This window comes from Amblyomma maculatum, chromosome 3 (genome assembly GCF_055883805.1).
Source record: "Amblyomma maculatum isolate TAMU_Amacu chromosome 3, ASM5588380v1, whole genome shotgun sequence".
In the NCBI taxonomy this organism is placed as follows: Eukaryota; Metazoa; Arthropoda; class Arachnida; order Ixodida; family Ixodidae; genus Amblyomma; species Amblyomma maculatum.
This window is the reverse complement of record NC_139346.1, coordinates 207,487,858-207,511,299: the sequence shown is the minus strand read 5'-3', so window position 1 is coordinate 207,511,299 and position 23,442 is coordinate 207,487,858. Positions and strand designations below refer to the sequence as shown.

Below are 23,442 nucleotides of genomic sequence, written 5' to 3'. Positions count from 1 at the left end.
ACTGCAAACACATAATAACATGTCCCTCACTTTCTTTTCCTTTTTTTTTTTTTTTTTGCGAAGTATATTGCGAAAATAAAATACCTGGAGAACTGAGGTGACATTTCGCATTACCGGGTTTTGTAATCGTCGGACAATTTTCTTTTTTTTTTTTTCTTCCGTAAGGAGGAAAAAAGACCACGTTGGTAGAAAAAAATTGTACCAGTTGTTTCTCGACCCCGTCTGCATCTCAACGAAATGCACATGACATTGCATATCATAAATTTTGCACACTTCGTCTTAGTTCCTGGCTAAAAAGAAAAATATAAAACACACTTGCAAGCTTCACGTGACTGCAAACAAAGTGTCGCTCTAGTTTCACCTATAGCTGCTGTTTTCTGGTTGGTAGACGCATTGAGGACAACAATTATTTGTTCTCACACAGTGCATCGAGATCGCCCTGCAGACCGGGAGCCCGCTCTATGTGGCGTTCCTCGACATTTCGAAAGCGTACGACTGCGTGAAGCGAGAGATGCTGTGGGAGCTACTGCTGGAACATGGGCTGGTGGACGAGGATGTGGACTTGCTTCGGACCATATATAGTGGAGTCGCGGCACAGGTTGAGTGGGGCTACGTGAGCACGGCACCGGCAGTGGTACCGCGAGGCCTGCGACAGGGCTGTCCGCTTTCACCGCTCCCCTTTATGCTATGTGTAGCAGACATGACGCGTAGCTTGGAGGTTTCGAGTGTTGGCTACAGGTTGAAGCATCTAGAGGCTGGACAGCGAGTCGTCCAACACATCCCCGCACTAGTGTATGCGGACGATTTTGCGGCGATGGCAGGCTTGCTGCAAGAGCTGCAACGGCTTCTAGATATTTGCGGCGCGGGAATAACTGGGTTACAGTAACAATATGGTAGCCTACGATTGAATTATAATGAATGTGTGTGTGTGAGATAATAGAGGCACGAAATAAGATATTATAATTAATAAGTGATTAAATTTTTAACGCTCAGTATTGAAATAATGGTGGACTTAAAAGACTTGCGAAATTTCCCAGCCGCAATAAGTTATTACTTTTTTTTATATATATGGCATATGAAACGGAGAAGCCCTTTGTGATCAGGCGCGATTTCTATTGGCTCCTGGAGTACTCGCCGAACATTCTTATCGACTCTCCGCCCGCAGGGGTACGAGTAGTAGAGACCCGATGTTAGACATACGGGGCTTATTGCTTAGTATTTTCAGCTTTCAAAAATTGCCTACTTGCGCTCGCCATTATTATCGGCGAGCTGCGTTCCAAGAGAAAGTGGTGGGTCATTATACAAGGGGGAAGAAATTTCCGATTCTTGACGGCCAAAGTAGGGGGCGCGCTCATTATGTGAGCGCGTTCGTTATGTGAATAAATACGGTATTCTGCGCGCAACAACGGACGTCGACGCGTGGCCACGCTGCATGCTTCGGTACTCGTTTTTCGTTTGTTCACTCTCTCATACGCTGCCGTCATTTTCCTCTCCTCGTGTAGGGTAGCCAGCCGAATTTGCCTCCTTCACCTCTTTCTGTCTCTCTCACAGAAGCAAGGGCATGGCGGCGGAATAGATAGGACGCCAAAAGGGTTTTACAAATTACGCCAATAGTACTCCCATCAGAAGCAATAAAGCAGACAAAGCAGAGTGGTCCGGGGCTAGGAATAGCTATACCTACAGGCATGGCTTCTGACAGGCGCTTCAGAGACACGAGGCAACGAAAGAGGCGAGATATGAGTGCAGAGGTAAGGAGCCTAATGAAAATAATGAATGCTACAGACAGTCACATATTGTCCAGCTAAAATGCCGCGTAGTAAGCGAGCCAAGATAAGGAAAGGGGGCGGGAAAAGAAGGTAGTCACCGGGCAGGAGATGAAAGGATTGAAGCGGCGGAGGCGGCTGGGGTGAAACGAGCCGTAGTAAAAGGGTGAAGGAGGGGGACGAGGGGCGACGACCGCCTGTTTCGACTGTAATAAAGAAAAATGAGGGGCGAGGGCAGGGGTAAGAGCAAAACATTGAAAAGGCGAAAAAAAAAAAAGGGAAACGAGACGGCAAAATCTGAATAGAAAAGGTAGACAAAAGAAATAAACCACCGAGAATAATTTAAAGCATCGCACCAAGAATAATGAGTAAAGAAACGTTATCAAGTGCTATTAAGGATCACAAGATATGGAGGAAGGGATTTTAGAACAGCAGGATTTGGTGGGTAAAGAATCTTAACGAGGTCCCCGAAAGAATGGTGTACAACAACACCACACTACCAGTTGTGAAAGCCACACTAGCACTCTGTGAAAAACGCTTACACAGGAGACAAAAGCAGATTGATTCAAGTGTGTTTGTGTGAACATGTGTGTGGCGGAGGGAGGGAAGAGCAATCACCTGCAGCTTTCCAAATGACCTGCAGCAGTTGTCGTGAGATTTGCATACGCGGCGCCCGCGGCAAGATTAAAATGGAAAACTAGAACAACATATGAGCGTTCACGACTGACGCGCGCTAGGAGGAAGCCGGAGACCATGCCGCTTCCCGCTCGGAGCGTGCCGGTGTTGGCATCAGAAATGCGTGTTCCGTACATGTGTGCATCGAGAGGGCGTTAAAAAGTTCCCCTTGCGACAAGCGCAGTCACTACTGGCCGATGAAAATTCGCTGTTACACGCTTAGGGAAGCGACGAAATTCGAATTCTTTGTAGCCGATGACACCTCTGCAACCTTTCACGCCGCATCGTTTCAGTGAAACAGGACATTCAACCCGGCGCGGCTGGTGCATGTTGACACCAAGGGGGACACGCCACGAAGCCAACAACTTCAAGAACAAAACGACGAGGATGGACGGGGAAGCGCTGTTTGGGTGGATGGCAGAAAAGGAGGGGGAGGGGGGCTTAAGAAAAAGGGAAAAGATAAAAGGGCGAAAACTGTTCCTGAGGCTGAAACGCCGTATGGGCGGCAAAGCCGCCTGCCGTCTCCTGATGTTCAAAGCACACGAACAATTAGACGGCACAACGTGAGGGGAGCGTAGTGAAGGCGAGGAGAGTTCGTTTTTTTTTTTTTTTTTTTTTTTTTTTTTTTTTTTTTTTTTTTTAATACCGAAGAGTACACATCGTTGTGCGCACGGGCCAGTCACAATGGGGCTGAATGGCGGCGGACACGAGGCGGCAAGCTTTGATGACGCGCTCAGAAGCGCTGCCGGCGCCTGTGGCGGTTTCAACCGCGGTGGGCTTCGAAGCTCTTTTTTTTTTTTTTTTTTTTAGGAAGTGCCGACGGGGCAGCCTTCTTCTAGTACCGTTGTTGCCGCCGGACAGCGCGGGTTTCCGACGACATTCTCAGTTTTAGTGGCTGGTCCTGAGGCATTCATAGGTGATGACAAATATTTCCAATTCATCAAACAAATCATGCAAGGTGTGCTCAGCACGCCATCTGCGAGCCGCGGCAAAGTACTTGGCGTGGAACTGCAAGCGGCAGCACTTCGCGGGGCCCATCATGGATGCCAGCAATAAATTCAATTACCCAGCTGGATGCTGTCAAGTTTAGTTAGTTAAAAATACCTTCACCGAACGGTATTTAAGCACCCTCTAATCACTCCCGCGTGTCACCGTCTGCAGCCAACATACAAAGCACTCCGAAATTAAGCGGCCTGCAAACAAGGCCCCAGGCTTTCATAATCCTCCAAAGCTTACAGGCATTTGGAGCCTTCCTTTGGTTTGCATCAAAACCGCTACATTACCAGAATTGTACATCACGTCGCTTGGGCCAGCCGCCCCCCCCCCCCCCCATTTAAAAAGAAAAAGAAAAGCAAGGAAAAAAAAAAATCAAGAGGTGCATTCTGCGAACACATCAGCGAGTCATAGTCGGAGTTAAAAAGTTCTGTTAAAACGTTACAGTTAAAAGTTCAAATGATACGTCCGTTAGGATCAATCTTCTTCCAGGAGCTATTATTGGAACGCTTCCTCTTTTTTGTGCTCAGGACAAAGCGCGGGATATTCTCGAACGTCAGCGCCACGAGAACCTGACCTACCATGCCATGGCGGAAAGATTTGTTCGCGTTTCATCTCGCGTGTTTTTTTTTTTTTTTTTTTTTGTTTTTTGTTTTTTGTTTTTTCCCCATTGCTATCCGTAAAATAAATATTTAACACATTCAGCGCTCTCGGCCGGGCGGAGTCGCTGGCTTAGTCCAAAGCCTAGAAACAAACAATAGACGGCAGACCATGCCCGATGCAACAACTTGGTCGCTTTAACAATGCGTCTTGTACCAATGATTTCGCGGTCATTTCTTCGTTCCGCTTTTGTGTGGGCTTGGTAGGAGCAGCTGCTGTCTGGATGGTGAAGTTGGGTGGAAGCCTTTCTGACAGCGTCAAGGTGAATGGGTGGCGGAAGGGCTGCTTGAGGCGCATTTTGCGGAGTATCACTACTACTACATCACAGTAAAGAACAAAACAAGAAAGAAAATCTAGAAATACAATTCCGGATATTGCGCTACCTCTTATGTTTCCTGTGACACCCGGCGACTTCCTGGCGGACTCTTTCCGCAGATTTGCATTTGGTCTCTCTAAAGCTGTTTAATAAACGAATTTTTTGAATGAATGAACTATTTAATTAATTGTGAAATAACATAACAGAAATTCTGCATCTGAATTCGTGCATCGTAACTGATAAAGAAAAAAATGTGACAGAAAAGGGAGGAAGATTATCAAAGTTCTGTGTTTTAAGGCGCACTTAACGCATATTTTGTCGCACGCATTACTACTGCCTATTGAGTTTATTATGCCGCGTAACTTAATTATTCGCAATGTGGGAAGTGAAAATTTCCTCGAACGTTCATGACACACACAGGCACGCACGCACGCGCACACACACACACACATACACGCACACACACACACACACACACACACACACACACACACACACACACACACACACACACACACACACACACACACACACACACACACACACACACACACACACACACACACACACACACACACACACACACACACACACACACACACACACACACACACACACACACACACACACACACACACACACACACACACACACACACACACACACACACACACACACACACACACACACACACACACACACACACACACACACACACACACACACACACACACACACACACACACACACACACACACACACACACACACACACACACACACACACACACACACACACACACACACACACACACACACACACACACACACACACACACACACACACACACACACACACACACACACACACACACACAAGTATATTGTTGTGAAGATCGGCAGTGGCCCGAGAGGAGCCCTCGCGCTATAGGAGGTATTCACATGACGTCACAGCTGACGTCAGTATGCAGCCGACGCCATATTTGCGTCCTGTTTTTGACTAGTACTAGTACGGAGCGGCGGTTAGGTTAGCTTTTCGTGCGCGTCCGTTTGGTCTGTCACTCTGCCTCATGCCAGCACCGTTGTTATGAAAACTCAATCGGTATCATGAGTGACAGTTCGATTTATCAGCAAAGTGGGCGCGATGCGGACAGAGACCTGTACGAAACAAAACATTGGTACCAACCCGTGTGCAGTCGATATGCGCAACTGCACGGTAAGCGTCGGCCTGTGCCCGCATAAATGTGTGCGACATTCATGAATTCCTTGTTCTACAGACGAGCTTCATCGCAAGAAACCAATCGCAAGCCTACTGACCACTCGAAGAACGCAACTACGTTGCAATCGGCTGGGTTAAGAGCCGCGGTTGAAGCAGACGAACTCGCTCTTTGTGCAATTACGTGCGTGCCGTCCAACGTTTATACCAACTAAACCGATGAGTTTTTGTAGCTGATATTCTGCATAGAAATGGCGTTTAGTAGTATCTTTTATACAAAACTTGCTTGGTGTACTTGCCTCAATCGATCAGAAGAAGTCGGATCTTTGCATCGTCTATGGCGGTAAGGAAGCAAAAGAAACCGCTGCCACACGCCACAGCGATGACACCGGTAGCGCCACCTCGTTGCCTTGCGGGCTCGAAATAACCTTTTGCAACAAAACTCTTGAAATATAGCGCAGTTTTGGCCAAGCTAAACTTGATTTGTTATTAGAGATAAATTTGTTTATGAAGTTCTTCAAACCTTCTGCAAAACAACTCTGCCCGCCTACGATCCTTCGCCGAATCTGCATGCGGTCTGCTTTGATTAGCAGCCGACACAGACGATGCAAACATCCAACTTCTTCTGATCGAATGAGGCAAGTACGGCAACACAAAGTTTAGCGAGTCCTCTTTGAATGATTTTATTTCAACAAAACACGACGAGGAGGTGTTGGCAGCGCGCTGAATGCATGCACATGACTGCAAGCGATACATTGCCGCGCTGCTCTTTTACCGGGAATGTGTCTTCCGAGTGCGTGAAGAACAGTCGTGCACAGATAGTGACAAGAGCTGGCTGCTAGGGCACATTCAGAAGATTCCAGTCCAGCCCATTTTGACATACATTTCTCATATTCCATGATAATTGTGCGGTTGTGCCGTGCCAGCCATACGTGGCGTCGCATCTCGGGGAAGTGTCTCGTTCGGGTGGAGTTGTTCGTGTGTACTTCCGGAACCTTAAAATGCCGAGGTCTTTCGCGCAGCTCTTCAGCTTCCGTTGTTTACACTGTGCACGCGTCTATTACAGTCTACGATAGCTCAATAAACAATCATATAGCTGCGGGTGTCACTGCTTGTAGAACCGCACGACAGCACTTGATACATACGTTCGCCCTGTTCGTTCCGAGGACACAAAAATGGCCGACTGTGCCTCAATTACCCACAATGCACCGCGCACAGCGCGTCAGTGAATACCCCCTATAGGCCAGACATAAAATCATCGTTCATACTGTCGCCATGTTGTGCCGTCTTCTTTGTTTGTCACCACGTAGCAATACATATATAATTGTCGGAAAATAACCTAAGGTAATCGGTAATTTCGACAAAATTTGAATGATAGCTAAAGCAAGCAACATGGTTAACGAAATAATTACTTGAATCGGCAGGTAGGTGAAATACCTGTCTTGCGTTCTGCATCTGACCTTTTTTACTGCACTCCTTCGTTTTTGGTGAATTTAGCGAGATGAGACCAAGCTGTCTTAGCGTAGCACATGTCCTTTGAAGAGGGTTTTGTAAGCGAGGAACTTAATTTGTTTCTAACTTACGATGTACGTTTCAGGTGTAAATATCGCCGCTTTCTAGCGGTCGATGTGATGTTGATGACGTCGCAAGAAGTTAATATTACGCCAAAGGACTTGTCCCTTAACTAATGTGAGGATGGTGTTATATTTGCGGGATTTACTGAAATATCGTTTTTAATCTAACAGTAGTTAACCAAAAATTTGAACACTAGACACGCATTCGCCTTTGTTCGCAACATTCAGTAGTCCTTCTACATACTTATTAAATGTCATATTTACACCTAGAGAACTAATTACCGGCTTAAGTATACAAAATTGACAAGAAAAAGTCCAAGGTAAAGTGCGATGTTGGCGAAAATATGCCCTTCAAAAATTCAATAGACAGAGCTTTTAACGGGAATGGTTTATCGTTAGCTGACTTGTCATCGCGAAAATATGGAGGCTCATTAAAGTTTACATGTTGCGATTTATTTTAAAGCCATGATAATAGCTTTTGTGATCACTGCAATGCGTTGTTAGTCATGCGACCTCCGAAGCGGTGCCGTGGACCTTTAACATCAACGGAGACATCGCATCAAGCGCCTAAGAAGGACTTTTATCGAAAGGGGAGCCGCAGCTTGACGGCCCAAGCCCAAGACCATTATCACAGCAATGCCAACAAAATTGGATGCGGGAGAGAGAGCCAAGCTGGAATTTAGAGGAGCCTGGCCCAATCTGTCCCTCCCCCTCCCCGAATACTTGCTTTTCACAAGCTGTTTGCAGCACTTCGAAATGTAACGGGGAGTGCCCAGTACGAGATTGTGCTCTTATGTATACGCTCTTGTTGCCCTTTCGTAGCGTTGCTGGGCTCGCAGATGGGAAGAGGATTCCATGGAATACCCGCTGGCAAAAATGTGTTCTGGTACCGGCGTAAGAGCTGAGAACAACCAACGAAATTTTACCCCTCGAACTACATTCAGAGTGAGTCCAAATGAAAACGGCACGACTGAAGTCTCGGGATGCACGCAGCCGCCCTAGAAGCAGGAAGCCAACAAAAGAGTGATGCCACTGAGGAAGGCGACTCATAGTGCTTCTCTGGCGGGCTCTTGCTTTACTCTGCCAGCAGAAAAACGGTCGGCGGTCTCACATCATGACACGAAAAGAACGCGCTTTCTTCAAGTTTCGAGATATCTTGGAAAGATCATACACCGACTGCCAATATATACTGGGGCGTAGTGAAGCAACTACGTTCGACTTCATATCACTAGCTTACTGCTACGTTTTTGTTGGCAATGGGAGAGTGAGGTGTCAGTGGGCAGGTGATGTAGTGGTAACAGTGTCGGGAAAATTTTAGACTTCACTGCACGTTTGCCATACCAGATACCCTCGAACAAGGAAGACTCATCAATAGAAATTTTCAAGAAACAATACCTAGACGTCTCCGTATTGCCAGCATTTCTGCTCTGTGCTCTTGGGGCTAGCAGTGCGGAAGCAGTAGCAGAACCTGTTTCCAACAGTTTGAACGTCTGCATTTGCGAATGGACAACATTCATACATTCGGAACGCGGTGCGCGTGCACTGAGTGAAAAAGGTTCCATAATCACAAATGGATCGAATTTGCATCAATAAGACATTCCAGGAGTTGTTCAGTTATCGCGGTAGAAGACGGTGTGCGACGGCTGACACTGGAGCAAGCAGGACGTCCCGTTTGCCGACTCAAGTCCGACGCTAACTCAAACGTTCACTACATATCGGCGCACAATTATAAGCGCGCTCATTGTCGACGCCTGCTCGTCCATTGTGACACTCGGAAAGAAGAGGAGAAGCCGATCCCAAAATTGAATAGCGAATCCATCGTAGCGGTGTGCTAACGCTGACAGGTATGCGTGCGGTCCCCGTTATTCCGGCGTGTGTTCGGATCCGTGCCGGGGAATGTCGCCGTTTAGCTTTCGACCCTCTACGAAGTGAAGAACAACCGCAACCTGTGAGAGAGAATCGCCGATGTACGGTGGGGGAGAAGAGGGAGAGGAGGGAATGGAGGAAACCGTGTGCGAGCGCGCGCGCGTGTGTGTGGCAGCAGCAGCAGCCGCACATTTCGTTTCGCTCGGCGCTAAAACGCCTCGCTCTCCGGCAAAACCAACCAACCGACACGCGCCGGTGTGTGTGCGTGTGTGCGGCGTACCGTTCTTGTACCCCTCCCCCTTTCCAGCGTGTCGCGGTGCGCGCCGCCTGCTCGTTCGCATACTCTAGTGTAGCACACGTACTCGCACCCATCACTCGCGGCTGCTTGCGCCCACGATTGCACTGCAGTCAGTGGGAGAGAGAAGACGGTGACGAGTGGAGAAGAGTGGGAGAAGTAAGAGAGAGAGAAAAAGAAGCGGCAGGCGCTCGGACCCGGTGGCAGGAGTGGCGTCGGCAACGCCTGCTCTAGTGTAGTACTGCGTGTGGCGCTGAGGGCTTGAAACGGCGAGCGACCGACGAGCGAGCATGCTGTGACAACCCCACAGCCTTTCCAATCTGCAGAAGCCAGTCGGCATCGCGCGGCCCATGTGCAGCAGGCATAATTAAAGGTGGTGGTGGAAGGGTAATATAATATTCGAGGTGCCAGTACTCAGAGTTCGGAACCAGTGCTGGACTCCGGTCCTGCTGCTGTGGTGAGGCGGCGATCGGTGACCAGTCTTCGGAAAGAGCAACAGCGTCGCGGCGACGGCGATGGTGGTGTGTCTCACGTGGGGCTGCCAGGCCCCTGCCGCAGCCCTGTGCGCTCCGGTGCTGGGCCCGCCGCAACCTCCACAACCGCCTCCGCCGCCCGTGGCTCCGACAACCACATTCTGCTCCGTGATACCCATCCACCCCTGGAAGCAGTCATAGTGAGTAGCCAACTTTCGTATGTCGTGCATATCGGTCCCCCAGGGGCAGACCAATACGCGCTCGACTGTGAAGCGAAACCACGGACTACATCGATCCCGAAGCGCCACATGGGTGGAGCACCTCGTGCCGCGCCGCACGTGCTCTATATCTGACGTGGCCGAGTACTTTCGTTGTGCCAGGTTGTAGTACGCTTTGTATATACTAACAATGTCGTGAGTGTCGTCTGTACGTCATTTGAGTCACCAGTCTACACACCTAGGAGCGCTAATTAACAACGCGCGCAGTCGCGACCAGAATGTCGACGAATCTTGACATCTCTTGCGATGGAACTAGAAATGTGCTTTCGGAGGAAACTGCCAGACGAGGCTGATGGTAACGAATTGGAGCGCAGTTTGACTACATTTACCACCGCTGCGACGAGGTAACAAAACGCGTGCGCCTACTGCACTTCGGAGATAAGCTCGGATGGGTATCTCCACGCAGGCCGTTCTTTGGTCCGCACACGGTGGCCCCGCAGTTTCATGCCTCCAAAGTGTAACAGCATTCTCGAGCTAGGCTGACGTTGCTCACGCGCAGTGTTAAGCTAACCTGGTAACAGGCATAGGCGTCGAAAAGGGCTTGAGCTAGGAGGCTTAATTCCTCCATCCGTAAAGTGCCATTGACGCTACTGGACTAGCTGGTAACAACAGCAACGCAGTTGTTTTGGGTGGCTTAACCCTGCGAGGTTGTCGCCCCTGCAAGAAGGGAACTGCTGCACTCTATCTACATTCAATTTGTACCCTAACGCGCCCACACAAATCACGAAGGTGAACATACACGACGAAGCTCAGATATTACCACTTACCGCTGCGACGATAAAGCCAGCGCGGGTACGCATATTTCTTCGTGCATTTGCCCGCTCGTTTCATTAACCCGTGCTATACCATGTGACAGCTGTAGAAGAATCGTTTGCCAGACGTTGCTTGAGGCGACAGTCGACTCTGCTCGAATGTTTCCCACAGAGTGAGCGACCTGTGACTTGTCTCTTAGCATCGTCGCAAAAAAGCCCACATAATGAGAGCATCAATCACCACGCAGAACGCAGAGCAGTCACATCGGAGTCCGCGGCACTGACTCAACGATTTTCTTAAATCTTTGCTGTACATCATTTATATCTGTTGTCGGTTATCTTTTCTAGTTACTGTTACTTGGCGTTCTAGTTGTTACTGTGGCGTTCTTGGATATCTAGCGATTGCCCGCGATGATGGATATCCTACGTTTTACAACCATCGTTCGCAAACGAAACTCCTGCCGAAAAGCCGCACAGATGTGTTGTGCCATTATGTAGAGACTGATAACCAACTTGAGACGTGTCCTCGCAGAAAGCCAAATGTACTGATCTTTATTCGTCCATCGGGTCGATCGCGTGCTCGTATTTGATGCAACAGTGAGTGAGACCGTGAGCAGACGAATAAAAATTAAACAGAAATTACGCGCAGCGTCATATATATGTTTGTATGCTTCAGTAGACGGTCTCGGCACTAACGCGGAATTCCTATGGCAAATATTTGTAGAGCAGAAAACCAAAAACAGCAGGTAGGCTCATTAGCCTCTTGCGTCGCAGCAGGTTTGGAGTACGCGCAAATAAAATAATAGCTTCTCTCGATGCGCTGCTCATCGGCGCAGAACTGTTCCTTTTCTCTTTTTTCCTTTTTTTTTCTTCAAATGTTGCAGACGCAGTACGCTTCCTGTCTCATGCGTGTTTAGTTCATTCTAGTAGTTGTATTGCAAGTAAGCTGGTTTTCACAAGTTCTTCTCATTATTAAATTAACTTGCAAACTGAACCAAACAGAGGGTCGGTATTCCTCAAATGTGGCTTCCCTTTAGCCATTCTCTCACCCAAGTCTGAAAGTTTTGTTGGCGAGCGCGCACACGCGTGCATGAATGTGTTCATTCATGAAAGGAAGCGAAGAAGCCCAAGCAAGGTGAAGACATTTCTGACAGCTACAGAATTGTACCGCAGCCGTGTATGGCGCTCGTTCGTGACGCAAACACTTAGCACATCGTGGTGCAATATACACATAGAATTGTACGAGACCCGGATGTTGAAGCCTCTACTTGATGATAGCTCTGTTATGGTGCACTACGGTAGTTATACTCTGGATGGATTCGTGTGCAAATGACGCGGAGGTAAACGTAGAATGTGATCAAATCTGCTACGTACGTCCAGAGTGAAGCAACTGGTTTGAGTTACCTGCCATGCTCGGACGATGTTTATGTTCTGCGGGGAAGAAAGTGCCACTATCTCCTTGGCAAAGAGGAGAATGATGAGAAGATGTACTTGCGTGTAGAAGAAGAGGAGTGGTGAAGAGGAAGTGTGTTCAGATCCATATTACAGTTGGTAGTGTGCGCGTATGTTGTGTCTTCGCTTGTGTTTGTTGCGCCACATTTCTGGGTACTTTGCAGCACCAAATAGCCCCTCAAGCTGTTATTTTGAGATCGGTAATGGTATACATGTCCTACCAGAGTGGACTCAAAACGCTAACAAGATAACATGTAAATGCAAGAACGCACGAATATTACCTGCTGAAGAAGAAATGCAGGCAAAGTCGATCAAAACTGCTGGTATTTATCTCTCTCTCTCTCTCTCTCTCTCTCTCTCGCGCGCGCGCGTGTGTGTGTGTGTGTGTGTGTGTGTGTGTGTGTGTGTGTGTGTGTGTGTGTGTGTGTGTGTGTGTGTGTGTGTGTGTGTGTGTGTGTGTGTGTGTGTGTGTGTGTGTGTGTGTGTGTGTGTGTGTGTGTGTGTGTGTGTGTGTGTGTGTGTGTGTGTGTGTGTGTGTGTGTGTGTGTGTGTGTGTGTGTGTGTGTGTGTGTGTGTGTGTGTTGGTTGGTTTGTGGGGTTTAACGTCCCAAAGCAACTCAGGCTATGAGAGACGCCGTAGTGGAGGACTCCGGAAATTTCGACCACCTGGGGTTCTTTAACGTGCGCTGACATCGCACAGCACACGGACGCCTTGCTTTTCGCCTCCACCGAAAAGCTGCCGCCGAGGCCGGGATTCGATCCCGCGTCCTTGGGAACAGTAGTCGAGCGTCGTAACCACTGCGCCACCCCGGCGGGGTGTGTGTGTGTGTGTGTGTGTGTGTGTGTGTGTGTGTGTGTGTGTGTGTGTGTGTGTGTGTGTGTGTGTGTGTGTGTGTGTGTGTGTGTGTGTGTGTGTGTGTGTGTGTGTGTGTGTGTGTGTGTGTGTGTGTGTGTGTGTGTGTGTGTGTGCGCGCGCGCGTGTGTGTGTGTGTGTGTGTGTGTGTGTGTGTGTGTGTGTGTGTGTGTGTGTGTGTGTGTGTGTGTGTGTGTGTGTGTGTGTGTGTGTGTGTGTGTGTGTGTGTGTGTGTGTGTGTGTGTGTGTGTGTGTGTGTGTGTGTGTGTGTGTGTGTGTGTGTGTGTGTGTGTGTGTGTGTGTGTGTTCAATTGTATTGCTCACGCCTCGTTTGACGCTGACGACAGTAATATTCCAGCAACATGCAGACGAGTCGTAGGCCGGTGCACAATGCGACACAGGTAATTCGCTTAACATACACGCAAGCTTCAATATCTAAAAAATGTTTATTCACTAACTCACTTACTGCGTTGAAAGCCACGCAAAAAAGAAAAAAAGTGGGGCAAGATTGATATCGAAGCCGTGCTCAAAAAGTCCGCCTCGGACAAGGGAAGAATTCCGATTTTCTCTCCGGTGAATTCCGATTTTCTCTCCGGTGAGCGCTGATCGCTTCCGAAAGCCGAGGTCATGGTGTCGGTCTCATGGTTGATTCAAGGCTAGGTCGGCGAGCGAGGTAGACTCGACGGAATCCGAGGCCGGACTCGAAGTGTTCGACAAGACGTACAGAGCTTCGCTGTCATTTTTGAACGTGGGGGCCTGCTTCGCCTCGAAGTACACCATGAAGTACGTCACGGACACAAACAGCGCCAGCACCATAGCGGTCACGTAGGACAACATGCATAGGACCGTCAAGTCGGGCTCCTTCTGCTCGGCGTCATCAGTCGATATGGCCAGATGACTGGAGGCATCGGTGTCTCCTCTCCTGGGGGTTGCTACTGGGACTGGAAACTGCAGGTCAACGGGGGAGGCATAGAGGGTACGCTGGGATGGCGGAATGGGGCCGCCGGCGTTCACAGCAGGCACGAATGAGTTGCGGGACACCACCCGTTGTTCATGACTGCCAGGGCTGGGGTATGCTAATGTGCGGATTCTCCCGAGAGGCGCAGGATGAGGTAATCGTTTGGGCAAGTCCTCCAGGGAGGTGTAGTAGACGCTTCCTCGTGTGCTTTGCTGCCCGGACCTAGCGGCCATATTCTTCCTCTTCTTCTCCTAGGACCAAGAGCCTCGGGCTCTTGGGGATGTTACGACACCTATGGCGATGGCGATTGCGATGAAAAGGAGATAAATAAAACGCGTTATAATGTACAAGCAACCATGCATGGCTAACCTCGCCGACATGTCTACAAAACCACTGCCGGAAGCATGTATACGCTGCATATGTATACTTTCATGGCGTCAACTATGTGAGATGCTTTCGCTCCGTCAAAGCGATGGCTGACCACATGAGGGGACTTGGCTTCCCGTTAAAAATTATGTATTTACCGCTACTACAGCCAGGCCGCAATAGCCGAAATTGGTTACGGAAAATTAATGTTGTGTTGCGCTATATACCAACACTTAAATGTCTGCTGACATTTCCAGAAAAAGAAATATAAGACCTAAATTCCTTGCCGCCGAAAACATAGGTAATCTCGAACTGGCGTGTGCAAAAATCCTTTTTTACGCATAAATTAAAATTGTATTTTTACAATTTCAAGAAACATTTTTTGCTGGGCTAGTTGGTCCGTTTCCATGCTTACAGGAAGGGAGCAGTGCACAAAGGAACGGACCACAAGAAAAAAGAAGACGACAAGACAGTGCGGGTTGACCCGGCCTGTCGTCCTCCTTTTCTTGTGTTCCATTTATTGGTGTTTTTTTTTTCCTTTACGCGCAGTATGTCGTAGCTAACTTTACTCTCTTTTATTTGACATAAAGAAAAACGAACAGAATTATATTGATTGTGGGAAAAAAAAATAAATTTGGGACTTGCAGAAAAATTCACAAAAAATTATGGAGGAGCGAATCGTTTTTAGGGCAACGACCGCTAGACGCTGAACAACGAGGCTAGAACGAATAGGCGATTGCCTTATGACTATAATAAGCGGCACATGCCTTCCACTGTGTCGCTTGGCGAAATCGGGCCTTCCGGAAAGCCGCGCGCTGGCACGGCGAGCCCCGCGTTCCCGGCACATTCTCGGCCTCTGCGATCCTCGCCGCCTTTCGGTGACTGAGGCCCTCGTAGCGTCAGTGATGCCGACTGTGTCTGCATCAACCCCTTGGCCATGCATGGCATAGAGCTGGAAGACGCCAGTCTAAGTGACCAAAGTCAAGTATGGATCACCCATTACCTCGCCACTGCAAACTGGCCCACGTCCAAACAATGGGCTCCCCGCAGTGGCTGCCAAATTGCCGCCCGCCTCATCCGCCGATGCCAAGAAGTAACGCATCCTTGCCCCCTTTCGCCCCTTTTGTCAACCATGCAACCACCATGCGTTGCCGCAGAGCTTGCTATGGCTTCGCCCGAAGCAATCGATGGCCCTTATCAAGCCCGCCTCTCAAACTATAGCGCTCAAAAAGTCTCCAAAATTGAAGCAACCCAAGTTAACAATCTGGTATACTCCGTACGCTGCTACAATGCCGCGCTCGCTAATTACTGCAAGCATAATCATTCGAGTGGACGCTGAACTCAAAGCCGAGAAAATCATGGAAAGCCTGGAAAGTTACCAGGCGACCCGCGCATGAAGAGCCGAACTGAAGCCATGCTGATGTCATTTTAAGGTACCACGGCACCGTAACAAGTGTTCTTCCTCTGCAGTGCTTCTCGCCTCGCCCCGCACTTGGTGGCGCAGTGGTTAGGGCGCTCGACTACTGCGCCCAAGGATGCGGGATCGGATCCCGGCCGCGGCGACCGCTTTTCGATAGAGGACAAAAACAAACCGTCCCTGTGCTTTGCGATGTCAGTGCACGTTAAAATTTCGGTCGAAATTTTCGGAGCCCTCCACTACGGCGTCTAAGCCCCATAAACCAAACCAAACCCACGGCCGGTCTCGAGGAAGAGAGCGCTTCTCTTCGCGCTCTCTCCCTCGAGACCGGCCGTGCCAAACCAAACCTTTCGCCGCCCCCATCCCTCTACCAAAAGGCTCACAAATGCGAAAAGGGCCACGCGTATGGGCACCATGACTATGCGTATACCCTGAAAAACCTCCAATTAGTCCGCCAAGCTTCACATTGTTAATGTGAAACATGGAAGCACCATTGGGAGGGAAACCTACAGGAAACATTTACCCGGCACAATTGACACAATCATTTGAACCACTTAATGGGAAAGTACTGAAGACCCCGTAGTTTGTGCATTTGTTATCTCACACATACTCATTAGCATATTAGCTCAGTAAGCTGACACATTTTGTGAAAGGCCACCTGATATAGATATAAAGCTATAAGATATTGATATAGAGCCGTACGATCCTGCTTGCGTGGGCTTGCATACTATTTGGATTCAGGGCTAGCAGAGCTTCACGGTTCGACTCCCATTTCAGCCTCCCATCTCAAAAGTAGTTAGGGTGCAACAGATGTTTGGTTTGGGCTAGTTGGTAGCAGTTTCTTGAAGACATAGCGCAAAAAAGAGACGGGGACAACACAGATGTAGCGCCTGTCCTGTCTACATCTGTAGTTAGGGTGGCTGCGCCAGCCCCAAATTTGATGTTTTTACATTTCATGCATGATCAAATAGTCCTTTTGGTGCAGGGACTTCGCTGTGTACACAAGCGCTGCGGCAGCTAGCCTCACTTGCAGAACTACGCTTTTGCCACTTTCATAGAACGTTAATTCTACCAGCAACCAAGCCGCAAACACTTAATGCTTGATTTGGCTTTCATCGGCTGCTTATCTCATTATCCCATAGCGAGCTACGCCGATTTCGCGCGCCAATTTGCCTGACCCACAGCCGGGGAGAGGTCTGTTTTCTTGCTCACGCGGCGAGGCTGTGCTTTCTCCCCCCGTTGGGCTGTGTGCGGACGTCGTCTCTTTTGACTTTTCTTTGAGGGGTATTTTTTGCGATCAACGCCGTTCGAAAAACGGTTAATGGCTGCTGCGGAGGCGAGTTCTTGGAAGCTCGCGCGTCCCAGCCGTCAAACGGAGTCAGTTACCATACGGACCCTCGGGGTTTGAGGGCGCGGTAAGCTCTTTATTTACTCCCAAAATAGGGGAACCATACAAAAGACTGGTTGCGGTTGCACTGCTTAGAGAAAGTCAGCAGGGATCCTTTGGAGCTCTGCGGCCTCCAATGCGCGCAAAATGAGCTGGCGCTGTTGGGCGAGTTCGGCGGTATGCAGGAGGGACTCCCACGCATCCACTGTAGCTGAATTGTCTGCGTTGTGTCGTGTACATGTCCACACGCGGACGGAGCGTTGTGTTCTTTGCGTGGTCTTTCCTTGTGTTACGGTTGACGTTCTTGTGTATTTGTGTACCACGCGAAAATTCGTCGAGTCTTCCTGGAATTTACACGGTGCTCGCGAATAAACAACCTCGTGAGCACTGGCGTCCTATTGGTTCCTCAGTTTTAAAGAAATTCTTCTCACTGGCTCCGATAAGCCGATTCCGATTGGTCACAAAAAGTGTCTACAGAATCCTGGGCAAACGGATATCAGAGGGGTTTTGGTGCCAAGTGGAAGAGGAACGGCGACCGACCAAGTTGCTGCTCGGGACCTCTGCTCGGAAAATGTTGTGTATGACTGACTGCCCTGTTGTTTATTCTGAATTTGGTGTTTAATTTGTACCAGCCGTTGTTTAATTTGTAATTTGTACCAGGAATTCGTTGACGGGCTACAAATCGGCCAGTAAGAAGATAGATGAGAGCATAAAAGGAAGAGCATGAAGAAAGGCGAATTGAAAGGGAAGTGTGAGCCGAAACCATAACAACTCTTTCAGTTTCTCCGAACACTATGTAGTTAGCACCGTTCCACAGGACGAGCACGGCGCCATCTCCCGTCCTGCAAACTTTACGCCAACAAGAATAATAATAATAAAAAGAAAAAGAGCAGAGTGCACTTGTTCTACTCGCCTGAACAGCACATTCACGCGGAAGCATTGCACGTTTCTGGCTCTCTTTGACACGCGGGTGTGGATACGGGCACACCCGCGCAGAACGAAGACACTCGCGGCCGTGATCGGCGTCTATCGGCGTCAGTAATTCTATCGGCTCGGAACGCCACCTGGCTGGCAGTTTGCAGCACGAACAAAAAGATGCTGCATGCACAACGTAGAGCCGCCATACATAAATAGCGCCGCTTTGCCATCCTTGCCGGAAATGCGTGCTCGTACGTACTCCCAGGTCTTCCTTGGGCCGGCACGCTTTGGCGGGAGGACTTTGGCCGCGGCGCGCCCGGTAAAACAAGAGTAGCGTCGGCGCTGCTTGCTCACCCTGCTGCCTCAGCGCACAAGAGCGAAGGGCACAGATTCGCCTTCAGCGGTCCGCGGGCTGCTTGCGAGTACGGCGCCATAGGCACCCCGAACAGCACATGACCGCTTTCAGTATTTACGACACAGGATGAGAGCTCCACTTCGGTTGCGGCGACGGCTTTGTTCAAGGGCAGATACCTCTCTCTCGTTCCACCAGCCGGCGAACTTGGCAAGGAGGAATCGTCAAGAAACGCATTGCAGCAGCATTGAATGAACACCTGAGTCTGATAGAATGAGAGTGTAAGGTCACCTGGTTTAACCGGTGATGTTGACCTTCCAACACCATGGACCAAGCGATACCAGTCCTGGGAAGAGCATTGTTTTTGGTGCGTGCACACCACTGTGAGACCTGTTATCGCCGTCAGCTAGGTTTCATTGATTCCGCGATTATTTTTTTTTTCCTTATGCGATTTTTTTAACGTAAATTGTGTTAACCTTACACAACTCGCATGCACAGTCAACTTGTCATTCCCCATTTACGGCTTTCTACCTTGTTTTCGTAAGCGCCAAGAACAACGATGCATACTATATGTAAAGGTCATTACACTACAAAAACAACACGTTCAGGACCGGAGAACGGTGCCAAAATATCTAACACAACGGCCTGTGCACCCACGTAAACTGTTCAAATGTAAATATTTTTCATTTTTGTTCATACGGAATCGCGCGCTGCATGGACTTGAGTACGAGGTGAGGGGCTGCTGGCCAACATTTCGATCAGAAGAGTTTAACTTTGCGCAGATTTTCTGTCCTCTCCTGAAGAATATCCGAGGTGTTGCACCCACTGCACTAATATCCAACCTGTTGTAAAGCAGTGTCAGTCCGCTGCAAGACTACACGTGTCTCCGTCGCGTTTGTGAGTACCATGAAGAAAGGGCCGAAACGTTACTTAAACTGAGCAAAACTTCATGTACAAAATACCGTTCGAACATGCTCCCTAGCTTCTCCCCTAGCTTAATTCCAAGTAGGTCCACAATGCTTTCTCGCAAACTGGTCGACGCCGCGGCCGGAAAAGCCATAAAACTGACCCCAAATAATGCAAGGCGACGCACGATGTGCATGCACTGTCCGGGGAGTGGGTTCCCTTTCAGAACCCTTCTCTGCCGGTACTTCTTTCTTTTGTTTTTTTACTTTATGGCCTGGCCCTGACAGCCGTCTACAAGCAGCGTTTGTTCTGTTTTGGAACAGCCGGTGTGGGGCAAAGAATCCCTTTCAAAAGCTAAACAAAGCATCATGCAAGGTCAACGAGTTGGGGTTCGAACTTCCCGCGGGCCAAGGAGGCGATTGGGAATAGCACCAGCAACACCACCCGGTTAAACTCCAGCCGGCCGTCCCAGACGGAAAAGAGACAGATCTGAAGAGGGCGCTGGGATTTGCCGGGAAGATACACAAATAGACGAGAAACAAGTTAGTATAATGAAGGGGTGGTTGGGAGATGGGCGGAGTAGGGCGAGGGAGAGGGGAAAAGACCGCGGGCTGATTCTTAAAGGCCCACTGTCCACCCTCATGTCGAAAATATTTTCTTCCCCGGTGACTGTGAGACTTCGCCCCTGGAACGCAAGGCCGCAAAATGTTTTTGAAAAGAGTAACTAATAACGCAGTTACAGCCACCGCAATCACCCGATTCTATCCTGCCTCTCTCCTTCCGTTCCCTCGCAAAGGTTTTTAACTCTCCTGCCCGAGGTCGTCTAGCCTCCGCAATACAAATTCCCCTTCCTCCTCCGCGTTTGTCGGGAGGTGGGGCGGGGCTCTCCGCGAGCGCGAAAAAAAAAAAAAAACGGTCGAGGGAGCGCGCGCCGCTGGATTCAGTCTGGCCGTGGCGAGGGAAAAGCGCGCTGCGAGCGGTAGACACTCATCCTTCTCCCGTCAGTCAGCGAGACGGACCAATGGACGTCGTTCCCGGTACGTACGTCATTATCGGGGCCCGTCGGGCCAGTGCAGGGAGCGGTGAAGCTGGCTTCTCAAAGGAGAGCATGAGGGAGCTTTGAATTGTATTTTCGATGCTTTGCGGCGCGCGTGTCGCTGTAGAATTTTGCACAGACTATGTCCGGTACCTGATCGAAACACTGGGCTCCTTTTCTTAAAAGGGCCTTCCCTGGACAGTGGCCCTTTAAGGGAGGGGAAATGGGGATGACAGGCTAGGCGGCGCAAGCTGGCCCACCATCCATCCATCCAAACCATTCTGCGCCTGGGGTGTTGGCTTGTACTATTCCCCAGCGTAAAAACTCTCTCCTCGCACAACAATAAAATATTTTAGGTAGGCGTACTGCCGCACCAGTTACAGATGAAACGATATTTAATTTTGCTCTAGATTTAGTGTGTGCACATGAGTATGCGGGCGCTGTCTAATTCCTTTTAGGCAACTAGAATTTCAAATTAGCCCAATTCACTAATTAAGTAATAAAGTAATATGATAGATTCTTTTTCTTTCTTTTTTCAAAATCTCTATCAATCGCCATGAACTTTTGCAGTTCAGCGGCGGATTGAATCCAGATCTTCATCTTCCAAAGACCTCCGTGTGCCCCTGAATGTAGGTGCCAGTAGCAACGAAAGATGGTTTGGTTTGGTTTGTGGGGTTTAACGTCCCAAAGCGACTCGGGCTATGAGAGACGCCGTAGTGGAGGACTCCGGAAAGATGGGAGTTCAGGACCATCATCTCCATCATCACCATGTAAAATCAAGTGCAGCTGGCACTGTTCTCTCCCTTGCGTCTTCACATTAGCATTGTAATACCCGCGTGCACGAAAGTGTAGAAAATTGAAAGGGTGACGAAAAAATCGTGGGCGGTCAGCATAAAGTGCCGAGCAAGACGATACATTGCACCGAGAACTTAATCCAACAGTGGGCTCATAGGTAAGCATTGGGAGCTTTGCCAGAGAACGATATGTGATTTCTGGCTTTCTCTCTCTCTCTCTCTCTCTCATTATTTTTTTGCAAAGACGAAACAACGTTTGAAAAGTACGCCTTTGTCTTCCGAAAAAGATGTCACCAACAGCTGGTATACCCTCTTTTCTAGACGATATGCATTGGGCGTATCGGTAGTGAAAGGGCACTGCAGCGGCTCTGTTCCTCGGCAATTAAGCAGCTAATTAACAAGGCATTGGTGATTTGACGACTATCGCACTAAGCGTGACAAGTTTTACTACTGGGACCTAATGTGTATCGAGTTACACCTACTCCAAATTAATTATGAAAAGGCACGTAGAAATTCCAAACCGCAATTACAGACACATTTTCTTGTATTAGCATTTTACCATGCATTTATTTACGTGTACCGTCTTTCAGCCCCACTGGCGAAACTTATTGGTGTTCACTAAATGAGACCCATGCTCCGGGCAGCAGCAAGGAGCATCAGCAGCTGCTGGGACGCCATTCGGTGTCGCGTGTAGCGCCGCCGAATGAAAAGTAGGGGAGGACACCGAGGAGGCGCCCTTCTTGTCACTAATTACGAAACAGCCCAAACAACAACGGCCGCTGAAAGGTGGGGAGCGACGACATGGCCGTGAAAAAGAAACGCCGCCAGGAGAAAGCCGCTCTTTTGTGTCTCCCCGCTGAAGATGCTTGACTGACGGGTTTTGTGGCGTCCGGGCGTTTCTGGCGTTCCCTTTCGCTTTGACGGATACGCTTTCCGCCACTCGCTGCCTCTGCTGCGCATTTCTTTTTTTTTTTTTTTTGTGTGTGTTTGCTTTTACGCTTCAGCTCCCGTGTTCGCGACACACGGGAGCAGGCAGGCGTGTCCAAACCAGCCGGCTACGCGTACATCGTGTTTGCATTTCTCTTTAGCGCGCTTAAACGCTTCCATACAGACGCGCTTTAGCTCAGAGCGGCTACAGAATCCAAGTAATGGGCGCAGGTCACTCTTCGAGCACGCGTGTGCAGGGGCAAAGTCCAAGCCGGACCAGAAGGCGTTCAAAGGTCGTGACGACGCCTGAATTCTTATGCATGCCGATCGTCGAGACTAGTTCTCAGGCGCCACTTTGATGTCGCTTTGTGGCTAAACCTGCGCCCTGTGGGCCATGGATGATGAACTACGCGGAAGCTCTCGGGTGTAAAACGGCTCGGAAGTATTGCCGCGGCGACCCCCCGGTCAGAGGGTCCGATAGATTCTACCACGGCGGCTCGATGGAGGCGTCGTGGTTCTACAGACGCTGCAACCTGGCTGTCTTCTTCTATGTCTGTGTCTTAGTTACATGCGCCAGTCTTTTTAATTCAGATCACAAACCAACTAGCCCAGCTTTTTGCCTTGACTGCGCTACTTACCACGATGCCACATTGATGGTATGTTCTAGCCGAGATTTCGCGGGAAATCATAATATCCAAAGTCACGAAGTATGCGACCGAAAAAAAATAAAATGTGGCAATGTTCGTGGGTTGGGATTTCTACGTGTCTTCTCATAATTAATTTAAGCCATTTTAAATCAGTCTCCCTTAGGACCCAACAGTAAAACTTGTCGCGGCCTTTATCTGAGTACTTTAATCATCAAACCATCAGTGCCGTGCCAATTAACTACTGAATCGCGTTATCATCAGCTGCATCTTCCTCGTACGTATCATGTTTCGGGTGAGATTTACGAACTAGAAAGTGTACTTGTCACATGAAGCGATGACAAGAACAAAGTATACATTCGTGCAAACAGACAGACCTAGGTCTCCAGCTGTATCGACGAATCGCGTGTTACTCCGTCAGCAGGAACCAGACGCGCAATACAGTAATTAAATCCGATAGAATTCTTCATTTTGTACTGCAGATAATTTTACTCGCGGTATTTTTAAAGAGTTGAACACTATAATATGTAGTATCCTGAACGGCATGTGATGTGCGTGCTGCACGTAAAGCA

At 49.1% G+C, this 23,442-nt stretch overlaps 1 protein-coding gene across 1 annotated transcript in view; it reads left to right on the top strand.

The window, feature by feature from the left end:
- Positions 1-9,309: 9,309 nt before the first annotated feature.
- LOC146197540 (receptor-transporting protein 4-like) overlaps positions 9,310-23,442 on the top strand; it is a 63,884-nt gene continuing 49,751 nt past the window's right edge. The window contains exon 1 of the mRNA XM_084599438.1: positions 9,310-10,030. Within this exon, the coding sequence (XP_084455564.1) occupies positions 9,873-10,030 (158 nt within the window). The 5' untranslated portion in view covers positions 9,310-9,872. The remainder of the gene's footprint in view (positions 10,031-23,442) is intronic.